The sequence below is a fragment of the Fukomys damarensis genome, unplaced genomic scaffold, assembly GCF_012274545.1.
Source record: "Fukomys damarensis isolate Sample0158 unplaced genomic scaffold, DMR_v1.0_HiC HiC_scaffold_33, whole genome shotgun sequence".
Taxonomy (NCBI): Eukaryota; Metazoa; Chordata; class Mammalia; order Rodentia; family Bathyergidae; genus Fukomys; species Fukomys damarensis.
The window spans coordinates 9,935,318-9,956,201 of record NW_022900945.1 but is presented as its reverse complement, the minus strand read 5'-3'; the positions used below and the strand labels follow the sequence as shown (position 1 = coordinate 9,956,201).

Genomic DNA, 20,884 nt, shown 5'->3' with positions numbered 1-20,884 from the left:
CCAAAGAAACTTCTTAAAAGACAGATTTATTACCAGTGGTTTTCTTCCCATTTCTACAAGATTGGTCTCATAGCCCGGCATTCGGAAGTAACTTTTCTTAGAAGAAGACACTACATAAATAATGTTCTGCTTTGGGCCTGGGAGGGCCATGCCTGAGTTTCTTTGCATTTTGGTTTTTTTTTAGCCATGTATTGTTCCTCAGAGGTAGCTACACAAAGGCTACACTTTTGCTGCCTCTGGTTCCATCTGTCAATTGGGCAAGGCTGAATTTTGAGCTTATGCTATGCTAGGTGGGAAAAAAATGAAATGATGAATATGAAGTTTGAAATGAAGAGTGAAAAAGCCAAACAGCTGCATCATCAACAAGAACCTGTTCTGCCAGTGAAAACTTGAAAGAAAGATGGAACCACAGAGCCAGGCCACCCATTTCTCAAGCTGACCCAAGCATAATTGGTGATTGTGCTTTAAGTCTTTTACTTCCTCTCTGTTTTTAAACAATTATATTCAGAATTAATGGAATATTGTACTTTATTAAGAGTTCAGAAGAGGTTTGCTTAAAACTGAGAAGCTGTGCTTCAGAGAGTACATCAAGAAAGCAAAAATCTACCTACAGACTGGGGAGAAATACTTGTAAATCATCTGTTGGATATGGGACTTGTATCCAGTATATATAAACAACATAACTGAAATGGGGCAAAAGATTTACCTGGACATTCCCCACTGAAGTATACAAGCAGCCAATAAGAACATAAAAAGTTATTCGTCATCATCAGTCATTAGGGAAACACAGGCCAAGACCACAAGTTCAGTTTTTCAGCCACAAGATGGCTATGGTTAAAAGGCGGACAACACTAAATGCTGACAAGGATGTGGTGAAATTGGAAATCTTATACATCATATTGCTGATGGGACTGTATCATGACATACATTTTGCAAAAGACTCTGGAAACTTCTTTAGAAGTTAAACATAGTTTATCACACAACTCAGCCTCTTTACGCTTAGATATGTACCCACAAAAAATACAAAATATATGTCCACGCATACACTTGTAAGGAATGTTGGTAACAATATAGATAATCACATAAACATGGAGACAGCATCAAATGTCTGTCATCAGAAATATAGGCAAAATGTGATATATCCATATAATAGAATCCGTTTATCATTAAAAAGAAACAAAACACTATATATATGTTACAGCTTGAATGAAACACCAAATCTCAAAAACATCTCAATGAAAGAGCCTGACATAAATGAATATATGCTGTATTACTACATTTATAAGAAAGGTTAAACAACTACAAACTCACAGAAACACAAAGTAGATTAAATGGCATGAGCCTGGCAGTGGGGACAGAGAGTAATTGCAAATGGATGCAAAGTTTCATGTAGGATGATGGAAATATCCTATAAGTAGATTGCTGGGAAAATTTACAACTTGATAAAAATACTGTAGTTCATTCAATCTCCCATCAAATGGGTGGATTTTATGGATGGTATGGTGTATCTTAATAAAGCTGACCTAAAAGGATCATCATGATGATGATCATTATTATTATTATTATTGTTATGAGCTCAGACTCAGATCTTGAGGAAACCACTATGTGCCAGATGGTATTATTAATTTTGTCACACAGGTTTATTATGACGCAGACTTGGGCAGTGTCCGTAGAAAAATCTGTTTCATGGAAGTTCCTTGGGCTTGTGCTTTATAGCATAGGAGCAGTGGCAGTGGAAAGTATGAGTTCCCACACATCAATTATTATGGTGCAGTGACTGACAGGACCCAGGAAGGGCCCGGGACGATCAGCTAATTTAAGACTCATGTTGCTTTGAGGGCTTTCTAATGAGCTGTGCTGAACTGAACTCCTCACCAAAGTAACATCCACAGAAAGCAAGGAAACAAACAAAAAGCCCCTACTCCTGCAGTATTTCCCAGAGAACAAAGACCTCGCTAGTGTGAGAGCAGAATATGCTTTCGGATGCCGTAGTCCTAGTTTTGGGCCTCACACCTGGTTTTTCTGAAAGGATAAAGAAATGGAAAATACGCTCTGACAGGCTTCAAGTCTCTTTCCAAACTCATTTATTGAGTGTAGAAGTCCAAGTTCCAACACAGTTGTTAGTTCAAGTTGAAAACATAAAATAGGCGCATTAAGAGGCCAGATGGACAAGGGTTACCTGCTCCCATCCCCCACACTTTATTTTAAAAGACATATTCTGCATGAAGGAGGCTAAAAGGTGGCAGCTGTGCCAAAGTAGTGGACCCTAAATCGCTAAGCAAAAATGAGAAGGGGGAGGCTCTGATTGCTCGCAGTACAGGAGTGAATATGCGCTCTCAACCACAAATCAAGCGAGTTGAAAAAAAAAAAAAAAAAAGGGCCCAATCAAGGCAGTAATGGCCTCCACTTCACAATCAGACAAGTGCTTCTTACTGGAAAAATCCTACCATTTATAGCTGATTGCTAACCCTGGCCTCATTTCTAATCTAAAGGGCGAGTAATAATTTGGAAAAGGAATTATAACAACTTCCCAACAATTTAGCAAATTGTTATTATTTAGGGGGGGAGGGGAGGGTGGGAAGGAGTTGCTTTTGTAACATGTTTCTCTTGTGGGCTACCATTTCTACCATATGAAATCCCAGCACTGCCATCCTAGCACAGTGGCCATTAGGTACTAGAAAGGGGTGAGGGGGCGAGAGAAGGAGAGAGGGAGAGAAGGAAAGAAAGAAAAGGAGGAGAGACAGACAGCAGACAGAGAGGAGACTCTATGCCACATCCCAATGTTGTAATACGGTCAAAGTTATGGGTTCACATAGAATAAAGGAGGATGTGAAGCCATGAATTCGTTTGTACACACTGACTTAGAATTGTTCTAAGTAAGTTTGGACGTTTGTCTTTCAATATCAGTATTTTTGGAAAGGAAATTGGCCCTTCTGAGAATTTGGCCACCTAAAAAAAATATACCATAAAGTTGAAGTACTTTTTCCACAAATTATATTTGGGGATTGAATGTAAATGCTTTCCATGGAGCAAGACACTAACACATAGGTGTATATAAAATTGTCTTCACAAAGCTGGTAATGGCGTGTATCAAACCAATGTTGTGTGAAAGAAATTAAGACCATGCTGTTTCCTGAGAAATTGGCGAAAAGAACAGAGCACAGAGCAATATACTGAATCACAGACTCAGTAAAAATCACAGAGAGCACCCTATTCAGCCTCTTAAATGCTAGACAAATAAGGAAATAGAGGCCAGAAAGGGGAGCAATTTCCTAAAGGTCATAGAGCTAACAAATGACAGAGATTAAATTAAAACTTGGGTGACCTCACTCCCACTACCACAGCTTTTACACTGTTTCGCTCCTTCTGCATCACTCTTCTGAATGGCTTTGAATCAAGCATTTTTAGGAATGTGGTACTCGGATCTCCAATAGTGCAGATAGAAATGATTTTGCTAGTAGGATATAATGCACCTCGGCATCCCACTTCAAGCCCACAGTGCAATAATGACGCTGCCGCTGCCCATTTCCCCACCTTCCATCATCTTTACGATAAAACGTTTGTGTAGTTTAGCACCCTTTTGTCGTTAGGGTTAAGGACATTCAAATGTCACCTATTGAAACTGTAACTCATTATTTTTTACTTCCCAAATTAAAATCAGTGATTTAGAACAGACGATTAGGAATTGTTCCTTCATTTCTCTTTTTCAGGTGGGCAACCCACAACAGAATTGGAGAGGAAGTACACAGGTCCCTGTAGCCCCAGCTAAACAGAGTAATTGACATGTCTGGAAAAATCAAGCCATAATTATAAGTCAGCAAACGAGGAAGTCCCTATCATTTACATCAGAGCCAGCTTAATGAATATTTTTATCGCTTATTGATTTTTAGCAGACAAAATATCTTAGTCTACCAAACTGGACGTTGATAATGATGGGTGGTAACAAATACCAGATATTAGAAATGTATCCAGTTTTGGAATCAAAAGAAATATTTTGATTTTAGATTGAAAATGTTCGACATAATATGCTGTGCTTTCTGAAGCACAACAGACTTTAAGCAGATCTTAAAAATTGGATTACAAAAACAAATGTAACTATCTTTATTTATGTGTGTAGCTAGAGCAAGGAGGTTAAGTTTTTCAGATAGCTAGAAATGATTTATAGCTTGCAATTACTCACTTCGTTCAATATAAACAGGATCATAATTCATATTACATAATCTAGAATGCATTTGAAACTATATAGTGTTATTCTGAAAATAAATATTTTCCTTGTATCCTCTCATGTTCAGTACCACGACCTTAAAGTGAATTTTTGAAAAGAAATAAGTGCTTTATATTATTAAGTTCCAGGGAAGAAAAACAAAAGAAGCTTCAGGAAGAAGCCTGAATTTTAAAATCTTTTAAGAGTAGAAAAATCTGAGATATTGTGATAAAGAATACTCATTTTATTATGGAAAGAATGAAGCTCTGTTCCAACACACATAATAACTAGCCTTCGGTTGTGTGAAAATTAGGGAGAAATAAGTCAGACTTTCACTGTGGTTCAGGAGGACAGAAGGCAAAGGCTTGAAGAAAGAAAGCTGACAATAAGTAGCAACACAGGCAAACCGTGAAATGAAGAACCATGCACTCAAAAGTGAAGGCTGAATATTTGGGGAAAATTCACATAAATGAACTTTGAAGAAGAAACTTAAACATGTTTGTTGCACATTTTTAAAATTAGAAAAAGTCACAGAATCTGTTCACAGTTCATCAAGGTGGAAACACTAAAGATCCAAGGAGTATAGGAAGGTGTTTTTCTAGGATGGGACTTTTCTAGGAAATATCATATTTTTAACTTTTTTTATTAAAGCTAAGTATCACATTGTTACCATAAGCTAAAATGACCCCTAGTGTTAGGAAGTAGATTTCTTTTTTCTTTTGCTTTCTTTCTTTTTTTTTTTTCACAGTCCGAGGCACCAGATATCCTTTATAATTACAGTAATGTTAGCATACCCGCTTTGTCAGTGTGTAATTCAATTAGTTGCTTTAGTCAACAGAAAAAGACACAAAGTTTATGATAAGGAAAATCTCTTTTCTCTAGCCCATTAAATAAAAGAAGTTATAATTCTCCAAACTACTCAAGCAATTTTAGTTTTAGGTCATCCAGAAATGACTTTTTTAAAAAATTCATTGCACAATATTTATTTACAGCCATGAGTTAGGGCAGATGTAGTTACAAGGAGAAGAAAAAAGCTCTTCTTCATAAAAATTCTGGTAGCATCATCAAAGTCAATTTGTGAAAGAATTTCAAGACAAATTTCTTGAGTAGTGAAGTTACCTATAAATAGGGAAATCCTAGCTTTTATGGACTCAGTGGAAAAGTACTCAAGTTGTTTGAGCTGTGCAAAACATTAGATACCTTATAAAATGACTCAAAATTGTGTATTTAAAAGCACTTATATATTAAATCTGCACAAATGAACTCTGTGGCAGCCACATCAGCAAGTTTTATTCCTTAAAGAACAAATTTGGGAGCAAAATATAGTGTTATGGCACACAGCTCTTGTAAAAGGATCACTAAGACACACTATTCAAAGAGCAAAGAGTCACAGTAAAAGTCAGCAATGATTATACTACACTATGTTTTGTACTTGTGGCAAAGAAAACCAGTAAATATCAATCAATGTGGTTTAGCCAAGAAAGGCGGGTTTAAATAAAAATTAGCCAAAAAGCCTCCACTGATTATAATTAATACACAATGAAAGATTAAAATACAGACATGTGTTTAAGCTTTTCAGAAACTATCAAGCATTAAAAGGGATAGATACTTAGGTTAAAAAATAAGAGGTTTTCATTATTTACAAATGAAAAATAGAAAAGTGAAAAGAAGAACTAGTAAAGCACAGAGTGACGGTGCTGGTTAAAAACAAAAAGTGTTTACCTAACCTCCAAGCACAATGTAATTAATTTCAGAAAAAATTATGTATATTATATATTTAAAATATACAAAATATATGTTATGAATGTTGCTCTGAGCTTAATTTGGAAGCTTTCCTGGAGTAACAACACACGAAGCTTCCCATGTGCTTATTACTACGATAGTAATTAGCTGAGAACAATATACCATGATGATAAACTTCACTACTCAATAACATGAGTAAACATTAAAATATTTAAAGAATACTGTACTGTGTTACAGTTTATTCTATTTAAATCTCACAATCATAGCAGCCTTTTCTACTTGTATTTTTCTATGGGGTGAATTGCGAGGATTTGATAATCTGCTGCTAATGCAAGCTGATATTACAGTCATATGACCTAATTAAACATCAGGACTCGTATTTTAAATATGTAATTACCAAAGTGTCATTTTTTAAAAATGTAATTACCAGTTTCTATTTTAGTAGGAAAAAAACCTGATGTTCATGTCCACAGACTACAGAAAGATTTTTTGGAGAATGTTTTTCCTCTCTGACAGTAAAAAAAAAAAAGAAAGATCTCAGTGTTGAAAACCATTATTAATATCACTTTCATGGAATAGATTCCTTCAGGTCTTATCATTCTGCAAGGTTCTGCTTCCAGAATTATATTCTGTGTTGTTTCTTACTGTCACTTGGGATCCATTCATCTCTCTTTGTAGAAACGTATTTTCATTTTTGGCATGTGAAAAATCCTCTCACAACATTAGTGTGATATATAAGTGAAGCAACAAACTTCCATTATTTTAAAACAAAGTCGATTCAAAAATTTGGGGCTTGGGGGAAGAATTTTTCATTTCTGAATTGCACAAAATCATTCCTAATTACCTCTTAGTGATTTCGGTATCACAAATCCCTTCTGATTAGCCCTCTTAAAAACAGAGATGAACCCGCTTCAGAATTGTTTGGCCCTGTTGGAAGCCCGGTCTTGGAGGAAGACAGATTATGCAATTAAGTAGAATCGAGTCCTTTCCAGAGAAAGAAGGCATGATACTGGAACGGATACCAGCTGTGTGCCCGTGACTATATTTAGAGCGCTCTCCGTCCACAGGGCAGCAGAGCCCACTGACCACGCAGATGACTTTCAGGGGCGTATGCAGCTTTTTAACTTCAAAAACATGGAAAGGCAGAAAAACAAGAAGTGACTAAAGAGATGGCTGATGAAAGTTACCCTTTAAGAGAGCCATCCTTCATCCCCTAGGGGAGAGACTTAGAGGGCTGACGCAGTGTGAGTGAGGAAACGTCTGGGGAATCCGTTAAGTTTAGGATCCAAAGAAATTTCGCTGAGAAACACGTGCCAAATACCTCCCTAAGTTCGTAAGTGGAGACACAAATGTGATATTTAAGAAAATCGCTCTTTTGTTTTTCAAATAGAGTGTAAATGAGAAATTATAAAGATAAACGAAGATACGGAGTGACATCTGACGCAGTAGCAGTAGCAAGGGAGCGAGTGTCCAAAGACTTCTCAGTACTCGTTTATAGTTATACTTTAGTTAAAAGCGGTATTTCTTGCCAGTCTCTCCTTACAGCTTTTCTCCACTTTTTCCCCCTTTATTCCACCAAGCCAGGGTGGTCATTCTAAATCCACAGCCGTGCTGTACCTTGAAACCCTGAGCACCACACTCAGAGTTGGGATGAGCTGTTTGCCTTTTACCTGTAGAGTTAAGGAGGAAGCCAGTGTCACAAAGGCCTCCTCAAAACGAAGAGGTCAGAAGCTGTCTGTCCCTGTGGGTACAAAACTGATGGTGTGATGTCAATAGGAATCAAGGAACAATAAGCTCAGAATGATGTTTTAAAAGGATAGCAACAGATTCCTTGCAGACTGAGTGATTGAATGTAGGTATTTAAGTTTTGTGGAATATTTATTGTCTATGTATTGAACATTATAGTTAATAACACGAAGAATAAAGAAGACTGCTCCAGGAGTAGGAACATTAAGAGTACAAAAGAAAACAATGTGACTTGTAAATCTGTAATCCTGATACATTTAACTATGATTACCAACTCGTTTTTTTCTAGAACTCCTGTGGATTTAATACAAATATACCAAAAGAGCAATCTCTTGAGAGGCCTATATGAATAAAACTATAGATTTGTCTTTGGAAGGTATACAAATGGTGTTAATTATGAATTCCTTACCTCCACACTATGTATGCGGTAGGCCCAAAGATATGAAAGGGACCTCACAGTTAGAACCATATACAGACTTTAGGTTTAACCGGAGTGAAAAATGTATGTAATTTTTTGTTCCTGGCATTTCCTTCACTTCACAGCGTATAGACAGTTTTAAGGGTATACTGGAAAAACAGAGGTGGCAATTTTGATAAATAAATTTTGATACTAAATGACTAAAATATCATTTGACATGAGAACATGCGATGATTTCACTTATTAGAAGAACAAGTGGAAGTTGTTTTCCTAACACTATTTTTTGTAAGAAGCCATCAAAATATTCTAGGATTTGCCGTTATAAAAAAACAAAACGAAAGCCGCTCTCACCAGCTCAGCCAGTGGATGCTCTGCTGTGTAGTGGCCTGCCACCTGGTGGCCGCTTGTGGAACATCAGCGTGATTATTCAGCTGCCTGTTCTTTAAGCATCTCTTTTATAAAATGATTAAACTTCAGTTTGACAATCTGCCTCTTTTGGGAGAAGGAGGAGCATTGGATAGTTAATATGACTACTCACTGAATTTTGCTTCGTTTCAAAGCACTGATATAAATTAGCCATAAGATGGTGTGTGAAGAAGTTGTTATGTATATTGAAATTAGACAAATATATTGATCTCTGCGTAGTGCTCTTCCCAGCGGAGTGAAAAGCAGTTCATTTTAGTCCCGATGTGTTTCACAAAATAAGTGGGAGCTGATAGAGTAGGTATCAAGTCAGGAAAAGCCGAGGAACAAAGGAATTCATTAAAGGAATGCAGTCAGCCTGCATTTCCGTGGATTAATACCCGCATCCCTGCCGCTGCACGGAGAAACGAACTTAGATGTCACCTCTGCTGACACATCTCAGGGACGGTGTAAACTATAAGGTACAACCTTTGAGTAATGATCATTTACTGACTAATTATTTTACACTGATGAATCACTCTGTAATTATTTTTTTAATTCACTGTAATGGACACACTTAGTGCTCAGAACGTAGTTTTTAAAGGCCAAACCCTATCCAAAGGCACTGGAGTTCTTGACATGGGGCAATAAATGTACAAGACAATCCTGGAATATCTTCCTATGCAAGATAATACGGAAATGTTTAAAAAAAACTGAGGGAGATGGGCCAGAAGTACACAAGGGACAATTTTCAGGGATTCCTATTGCCAAAATCTGGGACAAAATATGCATTAAAATAAATAATGTTAGTAGCAATGGATTATAATTTATTGAATATAATAAAAATCCACATAATGTGTGTATGTGTGCATTGGCAAGATAAAGGAAAGCTTTCTTTTAAAGTATATGCCAACTCATAAATGTTGAAGGAATAGAGGAGACAGTAAATCATTTAGCAATCATGATGCAAATAAGAATTATAAATAGATGTTAAAATGTGTGTAAAAGCTCGAGGAAGAACAGATTATTTACATATTCTCAAAGCATAGCATCCCTACATTTTCATATTAATTTTAAAAAGAAAAGCCATAACAGAGTGGAGAAATATAGCCAATGCCACATTAACCAAGGGATCAAAGTTAACATCAAGGAGGGGACAAAATAAAGCCACAATACATGGACAAGGATGCCTTCCTTATAAACTACTATTTACCAACATAGATAACCTTAGTCTATTTGTGAATGAATATAAAAATAGAAATTGATAGCTATAAAAAGTTGTTATTCTTTATCCTTCAAAATTGTTCAGAGCCAAGAGCTTTTAACTGAATACTGATGATAAAACACTTAAAAAAAAAAACATGAAACCAAATATAACTCAAGTTATACAGCAAAGAAGAATGGCGGGCTAATTGATGTCACTTGACTAAGGTTTATAGAGCACATCATTGTGGTATAACTGTTACATTTCCTAATCTTTATAGTTATGCTGAGACTCCATGAGATTGCCCTCGTTCTAAGGAAATAGTCAATTGCCACCTCTGCAGATCCAACCAACAACAGATTGCAAACATTTGACAGAATTAGCATCCTTACCAAGCCCTGAGATCTGTTGTTTTCATTATCCTGTGAGCAACACAGAATAACAAGTATTTACCTGTCATTTATGTTGTGTTGGGTTTTATAAGTAATCTGGAGATGTCTGAAGCATCCAGGAGGAGATGCACAGGTTTATGCAGTGCTATGCGGTTTCTTACGAGACTTGAGCGACCACAGGGCCGGGCAGTCGCAGGGCTTCTCCACAAACCCTCCACAGATAGGAGGAGTGGCTGCCACACTGAAACGCTCAAGAGTAAGAAGGCATGACATCGGTAAGGTACTCTCAAAATTAATGTATTTGATGTGCAATTATATGTGCGTGTGTGTGTGTGTGTGTGTGTGTGTGTGAAATTATGGCAAAATAAAAAAAGTTTTGTTGTAGAAAACACAAAGGGCCTGTCATCTTTCACCCCCAAGTGTATCCTGGAATAATGGATTCTAGAAATTGGAATATTGTCAGAAGCATTACATAATACTACACTACTAGTGAGTGACTTCGAAGCTAATTACTTTACTCTGGTCTCTTAATTTTATTAATCATATTATCAAGATGCTCTCAAGAAAGAAAATCAATAGACTTCTGTCAGGGATTTCCTCATATGCCTATAAAACAATAAATTAGGTAATGCTCTCAGGTTCTCACCCACACAACACATTTATAAATTTATAATTTACATCAGTCATTTAGAAAGATTTACTGAAAATCACCAACGTGCAAGACCCGAGATACAAGTGACAAAATATAGCGCACTCCCTCCATGAGTCACAGTCCAACAGGACAGTAGTAATGAATGTGCCCACGTGTAATTAATAAATACCAAACTGCTTGCTGGTTTCTATGGTCATAACAATATAAACAAAATGCTATGTAAATGGGGATGGGAAAATGCTATGAAAGCAGACACGGAAGGTGTTAATTCTGAAATGGCTCCTCGGGGAGCTCAGCAGAGGAAATGTTTGAGTGGATTGCATGGAATTTGAGTGATGGGTAGAATTTAAAGGGTACCTTTGGCAAGTGCCTCATCCTAGTCAAGAGTCCAGAGCACAACAATAATCCTACGAGAAAGGCTCTGAGAGGGAAGGAATTTTGTCCTAGGCCACAACAATAACACAGAGCAGTCACGCAGTCAATATTTGTGAAGTAAATAAAACTACAGTTGTTTCATAACTATATAAATGGCAATTGTATAAATTGGTCACTGAGAAATATTTTATTTTCCTCTTATATGGCATATGTGTTGGGGACAGGGACAGTCTCTCCACTTATTCTTGGAATGGAGTAGGTCTTTTCTGTGACACACAGATGCACGAAAAGTTTATGTTAATAAAATCTACAGAAATACCTGGGAAATGGGATAACAACAACAACAAAAAAAACACTGTCTCTGGAATAATTAAATAATCGGTCTTGAATGTGAATGTAAAGTAAATGGGGAAATGTGAGCAGAGACACAGAAATATATGGAGACTACACTCTTTTCCTCCCAACTTTTCTGTAAACGTCAAATGCCTCTGAAAAAGCAAAGTCAACTAAAATGAATAAATGAATGAAATTCATTCAGTGAGTGAAATTAAGAGTCTAAATCAAGCCATACTTAAGGCAACAATAAAATAGGCCTGAGATACTCACTTAGCAAAAATCAAATGCATCAGAATCTAAAACATTAAACTATTCATGAGTTTTACGACATTAGCATTTATGGTTAATAAAATCCAATCGCATTAAAAGCAGCCCACATGTAAGCACGGAGAAGCAAGGCAAGGCTCATTTCTCCAGGCCTTAGACCTCCTTCCCTCCATCCAGGAAGTCGGCTCCAGGGCGCTTCGTAAGAAGGGTGGGAACAGTCCTTTCTCAGGGCTCTCCGACCCTTAACTTTGGAAGCAACACCTCTGCCTCTCTCTGGATGGGGGCTGGGCGTGCCCACGTCCGCCAGGGAGAAGGCCCGGCTGGCCCATGGGAGTGCCCAGAAGCGGGCCATGGATTTCACCCTCTCCTGTTGCCACCTCATCATTCTTACTCAAGTTCTTAACCAAGGGCCCCACATTTTCACTTTACCCTCTTCTTTGTCGAATGCACCCTAGGTCCCATGCTAACCTGTGATTTACTGTGTGACATGGATACCTCCCGTTTAACGACTTGCCTCTTTAACGGCTGTTCAGACTTACGACCGAGGCATGGCTCTTCAGATTTCAAATCTGCTGCCCATACTTATGACCTTCTTTTCTCTCTGTATGGTTCTGTCCCTCGTCTATAGAGCCTGTGTCTTTCTTCATCCCCTACACTTTGTATGTTGTAATTTGTGCTGATTATACTTATAATAAATACTGTAGTTTTATGTTGTTATACGTCATAGTATAACATGCATGCAAGAAAGTTATGCAAATAAAATCATCAAGTTGGTGTTTCCTTGGACCATTTCTTTTTCCTCAGTATTGTAATGTAATATAATATACATACCATTCCTCATTTAGCCATTGACCAATTTATTTAACGGCTTAATTGCAGGAATATAACTCAGTGGTTAAATCAGAAGTGTCGGTGTGGTAACATACTAATAGAGCAGTTTAATTTCTTCAAAGTCTAGAGCTGTGAACCTTGGGGTCCACAAGGACCAAGAAATGGAGCGACAGCACCGAGCAGGTGAGTTAGGACTGGAGTCAGGAGGGTGTGGATGCTGCAAACAGGAAAACAAAGCTTTTATAGAGGAAGCAGCCAGTATGTGGCTACATATCTTGTGTCAGTGGGGTCCCAACATACTTACATCTCCCAATAAAAACAAAAAGTAGGGATTCACTTTTTATTTTTAAATGTGAAATCATCGTATTTTAAAATCTTGACTCAATTAGGAAAAAATATCGTTTGGGTGGGCCAAAAAAAACATATCTGCTTGGCTGTAATGTGGCCAGTAATTCATGACCTCTGGCCTAGAACTTCAAAAACAAAAGCATGTTTCTTAGTTTCTCTCCCTGTTTCTCATTAAATCTCTTCTCTCTCTCCTCTCTCATTCTCTTGTAGAATATAAAAGCAAAAAGCAATTAACTTGTAAATGATATGGAGAACTCAGAGCATGGGAATAAATGTCAGCCTCTGAGGAAAGTATTCCTGTTATTTTAGATGTTCGGTTACAACAAAAGGAAGGTGCAAGGTAATTCTCATCTTACATGCTGTTATTATTAGACTGCTACACTGCATTATTAATTTTGGCAACTGGGCCTATGGATTGTATATATAAACGCAATATATTAAGGGATGTTAAAAAACGAATGAGAGTCGATGTCTTCCTGCATTTATAACCAGAACCTGGTCTTTCCTCTCTACTAACCAAAGAGAAACAGAGCAGTTCCGTTACTTCAGACAAAGGCAGCAGCAAGCTGCCATCCATTTCCTCCATTTATGGAACCCTCGGAATGCACAGTCCTGTTGGGGTTGGTTTAACCGAGTGAAGAAAAGTCAATGGATTAGGTGCCTCGTAGAAGAAATACTTTAAAACTGCAAAATACTTTGCCATTCCATCACAGGATACCGCTCCCCACCCTTTTCCAACTGTCCTTATTTAGGGATTATTTGTATTTGTTGCTCTTTCTGTTTATCTGTCTGGTAGACATTTTCATGGTCCATTCATGAAATAAGAAATGTTCCAGACACTCCGACACGGGGTTTTCTTTCCTGTCCAAGACCCTTCCTGGCAAGAGCGCGGTGCAGGTTCAGAGCTAAGAATGTGCGCTGCACAACTTCAAGAAGTCAGTTAGAGGAATGACCCTTCCTGAGTGGTCGAGTTCAACTTGCACAGCTGCACACACTGCTGGGCCTTTTTGGAAACCGCTGTGGACCAAGGGCAAGGACAGAAAATCAACTGATTAGGGTATGGGAAGCTCCTGCTTATCCGTCCTAAAATAAGTACACCTAAAACCCAGGGCATAGGTACCTCTGAACACATGTATTTTTAAGGCTATCTTCAGAATAAGTCTGTTAGCAACGGATTCTAAAAGTTCTGGGCCGATTTTAGCTGACTCACTTAGATGAGTCACTCAAGCAAGCCCGTGTGAAGATTCTGGTTGTGGACACACAGTGTGCGTTACGAAGCAGAACTCCATCCCATGTGTCTTGTGTCTCAGCTTTTCTGAAATATTCGCATGACCCCCGCCCCTCAGTGGGTGCCTCATTTCCCTCCCACATTTCCTCTATCCGCAACAGCTCTTCTTGGATGTTTCCGTGGAGCGAACTCGGATCTTATCCTGTAAGGTATTTCCCCAAACTGGATTTCTGCACAAAGTCCCCTACCATGTTCAATTGCCTTGTTCTCCCTCGGCTTGAATCAATGTCCCTGCCTCTCAGTGCCTGTGACAGTATATATTATATAAATGAAGATCAGAAGTTGTCAGGGACATACTCTTAAGAGAACTTTTAAAACTCCATAATTTCCAGCCTAAATTTAGTACACATCATGTTTGTGTCATAAATTTAAATCAATGCCAATATCATTTCTCACAGAACAACTATAATGCTAATTTCCAGCATCAAAGTATCAACTGTTAGTTAACATAAGCACCTATTTAAAATGGGTTTATACCACCACTTTTTAATAATGTGTTCAAAATAATCTAAATGCCCATCTTGGGTCAGGTGCTTACAGAAGACACCATGCCCGTGTATGTGATTCACTCAGCGATGCAATGAGGTGGTGACCACGTGATAGAGTTGCAGGTGAAGTCACAGCGTCAGCCTGGTCCTGCTGGGAGTTGAGAGGACAATGACACACCCAAGCTTTCTGACTCCCAGACAAGAGAGTCACCACGACTGGCCAGGACGCAATGGCTGGGGCAGGGAGGACACATCCGGACTTTCCCTTCGCTCCCTTAGGATGGAGAGATGCCAGTAACCTAAAGGGACACTGGCCAAGGCCCAAAAGCTGGGAGGTGAAACACAGCATAAAAACAAAGGATCCATGGCCTGCTGGTAGGGTTTCAAGAGTTCTCAACAGTACCCCAACAATTTCATACTATACATAGCTTCAAAAATACATTCACTTTCTGCTTCTGGAAGGCGGATTCGTCGTATCTTTCCCTATTCTTTCCACCAAATGCAACTAAAAACTCTGAATATGACACAGACAACAAGCGTAAATCTCTGAAAGGTACAGAGGCGAGCTGACCCGCTCAGGATTTTAGGATCTGAAAAATGACACTAGAGTAGTTGTTTTTGTGTGTGAGTAATTTTCTTACTTCACATATTCCACACCATGCCCCTGAAGAGCCACCAATACAAACATTCTTATTGGCTTCAACAAGAAAATAACCCAACGAAAACCTGCTTTCTGTAAGTTGAAGTTTAACAAGAGAAAAAAAATAATTTAGAAGGTAACAGCTCTGCTGTAGAGGTCTACCAGTTAGCCAGAGGCCAGGGAAGGGCCAGGCAGGTGCGAATCACTGATGAGCCAAGTCTCTGTGAATGCAAAAGGTGGGGTGAAGAGAAGGACGTGGAAGGGAGGCCAAACACAGACACGTAGGCAGGCCTGGTTACCCTTTACTTTGATGAGAGCTTGGGAATCTGAAAAATTACGCAAATGGTGACTGAAAAATACAGTGAAGGTTTAAGTTTTTAAAAAATGTATTATAGTAAAAGACATATTCCCATTAATCCCCTCGAAACACTCACTTCCCCCTGTGAAGGCCAAGCCTCCCCAAGGGCACCTGAAGAGGGTCCATTCCATCCTTAGTACCGTGATGAGTTAATTCATCCCCCATAAAGAACAAGATGCAGAGAGGAGATCTGTGACAGCAGCGGCAGGCAGTCCAGGGCTCCAGGGCTCCAGGGCTCATCTTTATTCCTTCAGCAGAACAGCGACAAAACAGCTACTCTTTAGTCAACAGAGCTCATTAGTTCAGGACAGTTATGCTGCCTCATCAGCTCACTGGGATGTGGTAAGACGAAACACTAGCCCAGGGACCTTGGTCGCGCTGCACGTGTGTGCTTGTTGGTTATGTGCATGTCCCCGAGAGCAGGCTTATGACCGTCACTGTCCTCCGATGCACTTACATTTCTCAGGCTCCGAGTCAGTCAGCAGTGGGACCCCGTGCCCGCTCTTCCCACACACTCATCCCATCATTGGTGCCGCTTCTGAAGCAGTCCTGCGGGTCCTCGTTTGCGTCTTTACAAGGTGTGACTTTAAGAATGAGGTGACTGCTGCCAAGCCCCATCCGACGGAAAGGTCCATGTTATTCCAACTCTGGCTCTTTCCTGAAGTCAAAATAAGCATGAAAGGTAAATGTTTTGAACAGATTTGGGACACGGAGGCAGCCATGACCGTGCAACAGAAGAGGAAAAAGGATTTCCAGAACTGCTTCGGAAAGCGGCAAGAATTACGGGATCAGTGTGGGAGTGTTTCGAGGAAGATCAATGATGACCTGTATTTTAATGGATACATCTAAAAAATTAAAAATTTGCATTTTTTATCACACCTCATAAATGCAAGGCCTCATGGCCCTCCCTGGAAATTCTTGGATACTTGCTTTATTTTGTCAGAGTTTTAAAGATGATTCTAAGCGGGGATAAGTGTTAAAGAAAACGATGAATGTGTTTACTCTAAAGCTATCAGAAACAAAAGGAGTAAGAAGATAAAAAGGATTCTCCATAAACCAAGAAACGACTCAGAGGATTCAGTTCAGGGATCCCAGGAGGCACAGAAGTGACCATATCCTGGATGGCAGAGACTGAGGACACAGAGGAAGCTCCCTGGAGCAATGAAACAAGAACAAAGTAGGGCCCGGGACTGCACTAGAAGACTCGACTCCCAGAATGTTGTGAGAATACGAAGAGAAATCAGGTCATAAGTGACATATTCTTATTTTATATTCCCAAAAAATGAGCAGTTCAGAGGAATGACAAGAAACAGAATAAAGAAAACGACAGTAACTTTGGAGCTGTCTGGATGCCATCCCGGCTGATTTACTGACAGGTCGGTAGATGGCTACGAAATCAGCCTATTTTAAAACTGAATGTACAAAATGCTGCCAAAGGCAAGCAGCTGAGGCGTCCAACCTAACCATAATCCGTACAGTAGCACTTTGGCAAATACAAAAATACCACGAAATGCTGTAATCATACCTGTGCTTACTACTTTCTATAATTTTTTCTATTTGACATTCTGATCTTGTAATTTATTAATTCTGTGTCTAGGGATTACCTCTCAAATATATAATTGTGACCTGGTACACTCTGAAAATACAGTATGAAAGCATTTTCAGTCTATAATGAAAATAAATAGTAACATATATGCATCATGGGCTATTAGCAAATACTTTCTCACTTTGAACACGATCCTGCAATGCTCTGACAGTGTCAATCAGGCAGGTATTAGAATTATTACTACGTACAAGAGACAAGCCCAGGAAGTCAGAAATTTGCTCAAGGACCTCCTACTTCTGTGCAGCCTTCAGAATTCAAACCCGTGGCTTTTGATTCTGGTAATTCTCCACAGTATGTCTGTTCTGTCTGTTAAGAAGCCTGTGTCTGACTGACCATTTCTCACAGGATCAGGGGAAAAGTGGGCCTATGGGTTTCAGAGATCGGGCCAGGGGCAAGCTCTGGTCTGGGAGAAATAATGCAAGCAGAAGTTAAAGAATTCTGTCTTTAACAAGAAGTGTATCCGTTGTCTAACCCAAAAGGAAGAAAGGGAGGGAAAGACTTGTCATTGGACTCCACAGCCATGGAAGCAAACTCCAACCTTCCTCTAAAAGCTGGAGGCTTCAAAATTAAAGGAAAGAAATTTTACTCACATTTTTACTTAAATGCCCAAAACGTTGAGGTTGTCTCGAAAGGATATTATATTTAGTTTTCCTATTTCATAGAAGTGAAAACTGAAACAAAAGGAGGCATTGAAAAATCGCAATTTTACTTTTGTAAAGATTTTATATGCCTAAAAAAGGTAATACTTCATGAGCAACAGTATAAAAAGGTGTTTTTTAAAAGCCACCTGGGATTGTAACATGGGCTTCTCTAAAATACAGAGAAATGAGATCTTGCTTTCAACAGCTAATGCACTCAGCAACTGCTATATAAAATCTCTGACAAACAGTATTTTACCAAAATACTTCAGAACCAAATCTTAGTAATCCTTGGGGAAGACAGTAACGCTGAGTCCTGGGTTGTCATCGTCATCATTTTCAATGTCTTTATCATTTTCCTCAAGGATGCATTTGCTGTGAGCTTCTGCTGGGTTTCTTTCTTTCTTAGGAGAACAGGATGGGTTATTTTCCTCTTTGATCTTGTGATGTGAGTTAGTGATTGTTTCTCTTTCCAAAGCATGTTGTAGGCAGTTGTAAAACCTGTAAAGAATTAAGTACTGCTGTTTTATCTGTGTATTTGCAAAGTGAATGGCTGAAACACACCTGGAACTTACATAAATTGACAATATCCTATATTAGCCTTATAAATACAAAATAATCAGAGAGATAATATGTTTTGTGGCTTTATCACTGTTGGATTAGGAAAATAAATGTGTTTTTTCATGAAAATTGGATTCTTGATACTGCCCATGCAATCTCAATTTCCATTCCAAATGTATGGGTTAAGCTAAGAGGGCTAAATAAAAGAAAAGTGGAAATTGTTATTTTATTTTAAAAATCATGAAAGTCTCACTTTAGAGAATTTGAAAAATGAAGTTACGAATATAGGTTACCTCTACCTAGAAATAACCACTTTGAATGTTTTCTTATTAATGTAGTCTGAATTAATGTATTAATGCACTGTAGCTATTTTTACACCATTAAAACATAAAGTTTTACATTCTTTTTTCAAGTTTAATATTTACAGCAAACACTTCAAATTATAAAAATAAACTACAAAGTAATACTTTTAATGATAATATTAAGTCATCAAGATTGGCCCGTCCCTAATTACAAACAACAGCATGTTAAACACTTTTGAAAATGATGTGATCTGAATTTCTGGCCATTTCTTTAGAACAGACACCTAAACATGCAACTGCACGGTGAAAGGGTATACAGTAGTGGTGGTGAACCTACAGCACACGTGCCGCAGCTGGCTGTGTGTATCACTGGAAGTTCTAAAAGGTTCGCCATCAGGGGTATAGACATTTTCAGACAACTGATAAATACTGACTGTTTTCCGGAACAATGTTCAAAAAACATGGTTCTAATATTAGTACCACTTCTCTCATAGACTGATAATAAAACATGCCTAGCTTGATAGGTGAACATGGTATCAAATTAATTTTCACATCTTTCCAAGTGGAATTGAACTTTTCACTTATTAGCTACCTGACTTTTTCAATGTCAGTTATTCCTTTCCTTCATTCATTTTTCCACCGGACTCTGCACTGCAAGCACCTCTCAGCTCCCTGACAACAGCTCCCCTACTTCTCTACACCAGTGTCACCCCGTGACGCTGCTGACACAGGAGGCTTTGGTACTTGTGGCCAGGCGGCAGGTGTCTTGAGTGTATCAGACCCAGTGCTCTGGTGGGAAAGCTGAGGTCTCTGAGTTCCTGTCAACTTCACTGTTCGTTACTTTCCTTGTTTATAGAACAGGGTATTGTTATAGCGTGCCCAGCGGAGGTGTCGGAGGATCACACAGGAGATGGGCAGGTACCGAGCATAGCATCTGGCTAGACTTGATGACGACTGCTCTTATGCAGTACAGACTTCACGAGACTGAGGACTTGTCTGCTTGCTCCCTGTTATATTCTTAGTATGCAGGACAGGGCTGGAACATTCAGTAAAGATGTGCAGAATAAATGAGTGAATAAATACTGAACAAAAACGGTAGCTCTGGATCTCTCCTTCCTTCCTTCCCTCCCTCCTTCTTTCGTTGGGATTGGACTCAGAGGTACTCTGCCCCTGAGCTACACTGCCAGCACTTATATATATAAATATGAGATCCCTTGGTATCTTGCCTACATTTTAAAGACTTAAGCACTCACCAAGGCACACCTTGATATCCAGTGCTGTGCTTGGTATTCAATAGATTCTCAAAAATGACTCCTCAACGAACACATCAGTCTCAAAGATTGAGGTACAGTAAAGGGGAAAAGACGAAGAAACACCGACGAGTAACATTCTGGGCCTTATTTCGCAGTAACAAGTTTTTCATTTAACGTGCTCTTTGCATCCTTGACTAAACCTGGCTCAAGAGCCATCAGTTCCTCTCATTCTCAGTGGAAGCTGCTTCTTCTGTCCATACCGTCCCTCCCACAGAGCTGAGAGTGAGGTCAGAACGCAGCAGACTCGATGCTTTGCCAGACTACACTGCTCCATCTGCTCCTCCTGCCATCGACCCAGCTCACCCAGTCCCTCGCGTTTATGGAAACTCCTACACTTGGCGCCCTTTCCCTCCAGGTCCTGTCACCGCCTTGGGGTACTTCAGGGACCGGCGTCCTGTTCAGCGTCCACGCTGCCCCTTTGGTGAGTGAGTGTGCCACGGGAGGCTGAGCGTGCTTCTCCAGTCACAAGACTGTGCCCTTCATCTGTAACCTTCTCCGTTAACTTTAGGCTTAGGGAGCCAAGTGTTTTCTCTGGTGCGCACTTTATCGCAAGAAAATGTAAGGTAGAATTAAATTCCTTTTTATTGTCACAGAGCATTAACAGCTTGTATACAATCTGTTTTTCAATCACATTAAAAAAACATATTGAATGCCTTAATCTCCCATTAAAGAATAGAACAATTCAAAGCCTGTCTTTAGGTTGCCAAGAAATAACTAGTAAAATGGAACAAAGGTCCTTTCTAGCTGAAAAAAAAAAAAAAAAAAAAAAAAA

General features: G+C 39.0%; 1 protein-coding gene across 1 annotated transcript in view; it reads right to left on the bottom strand.

Moving 5' to 3' along the window:
- Nucleotides 1–15,351: 15,351 nt before the first annotated feature.
- Tyw3 (tRNA-yW synthesizing protein 3 homolog) overlaps nt 15,352–20,884 on the bottom strand; it is a 22,807-nt gene continuing 17,274 nt past the window's right edge. The window contains exon 6 of the mRNA XM_010605128.3: nt 15,352–18,437. Coding sequence (XP_010603430.1) covers nt 18,218–18,437 — 220 coding nt within the window. The 3' untranslated portion in view covers nt 15,352–18,217. The remainder of the gene's footprint in view (nt 18,438–20,884) is intronic.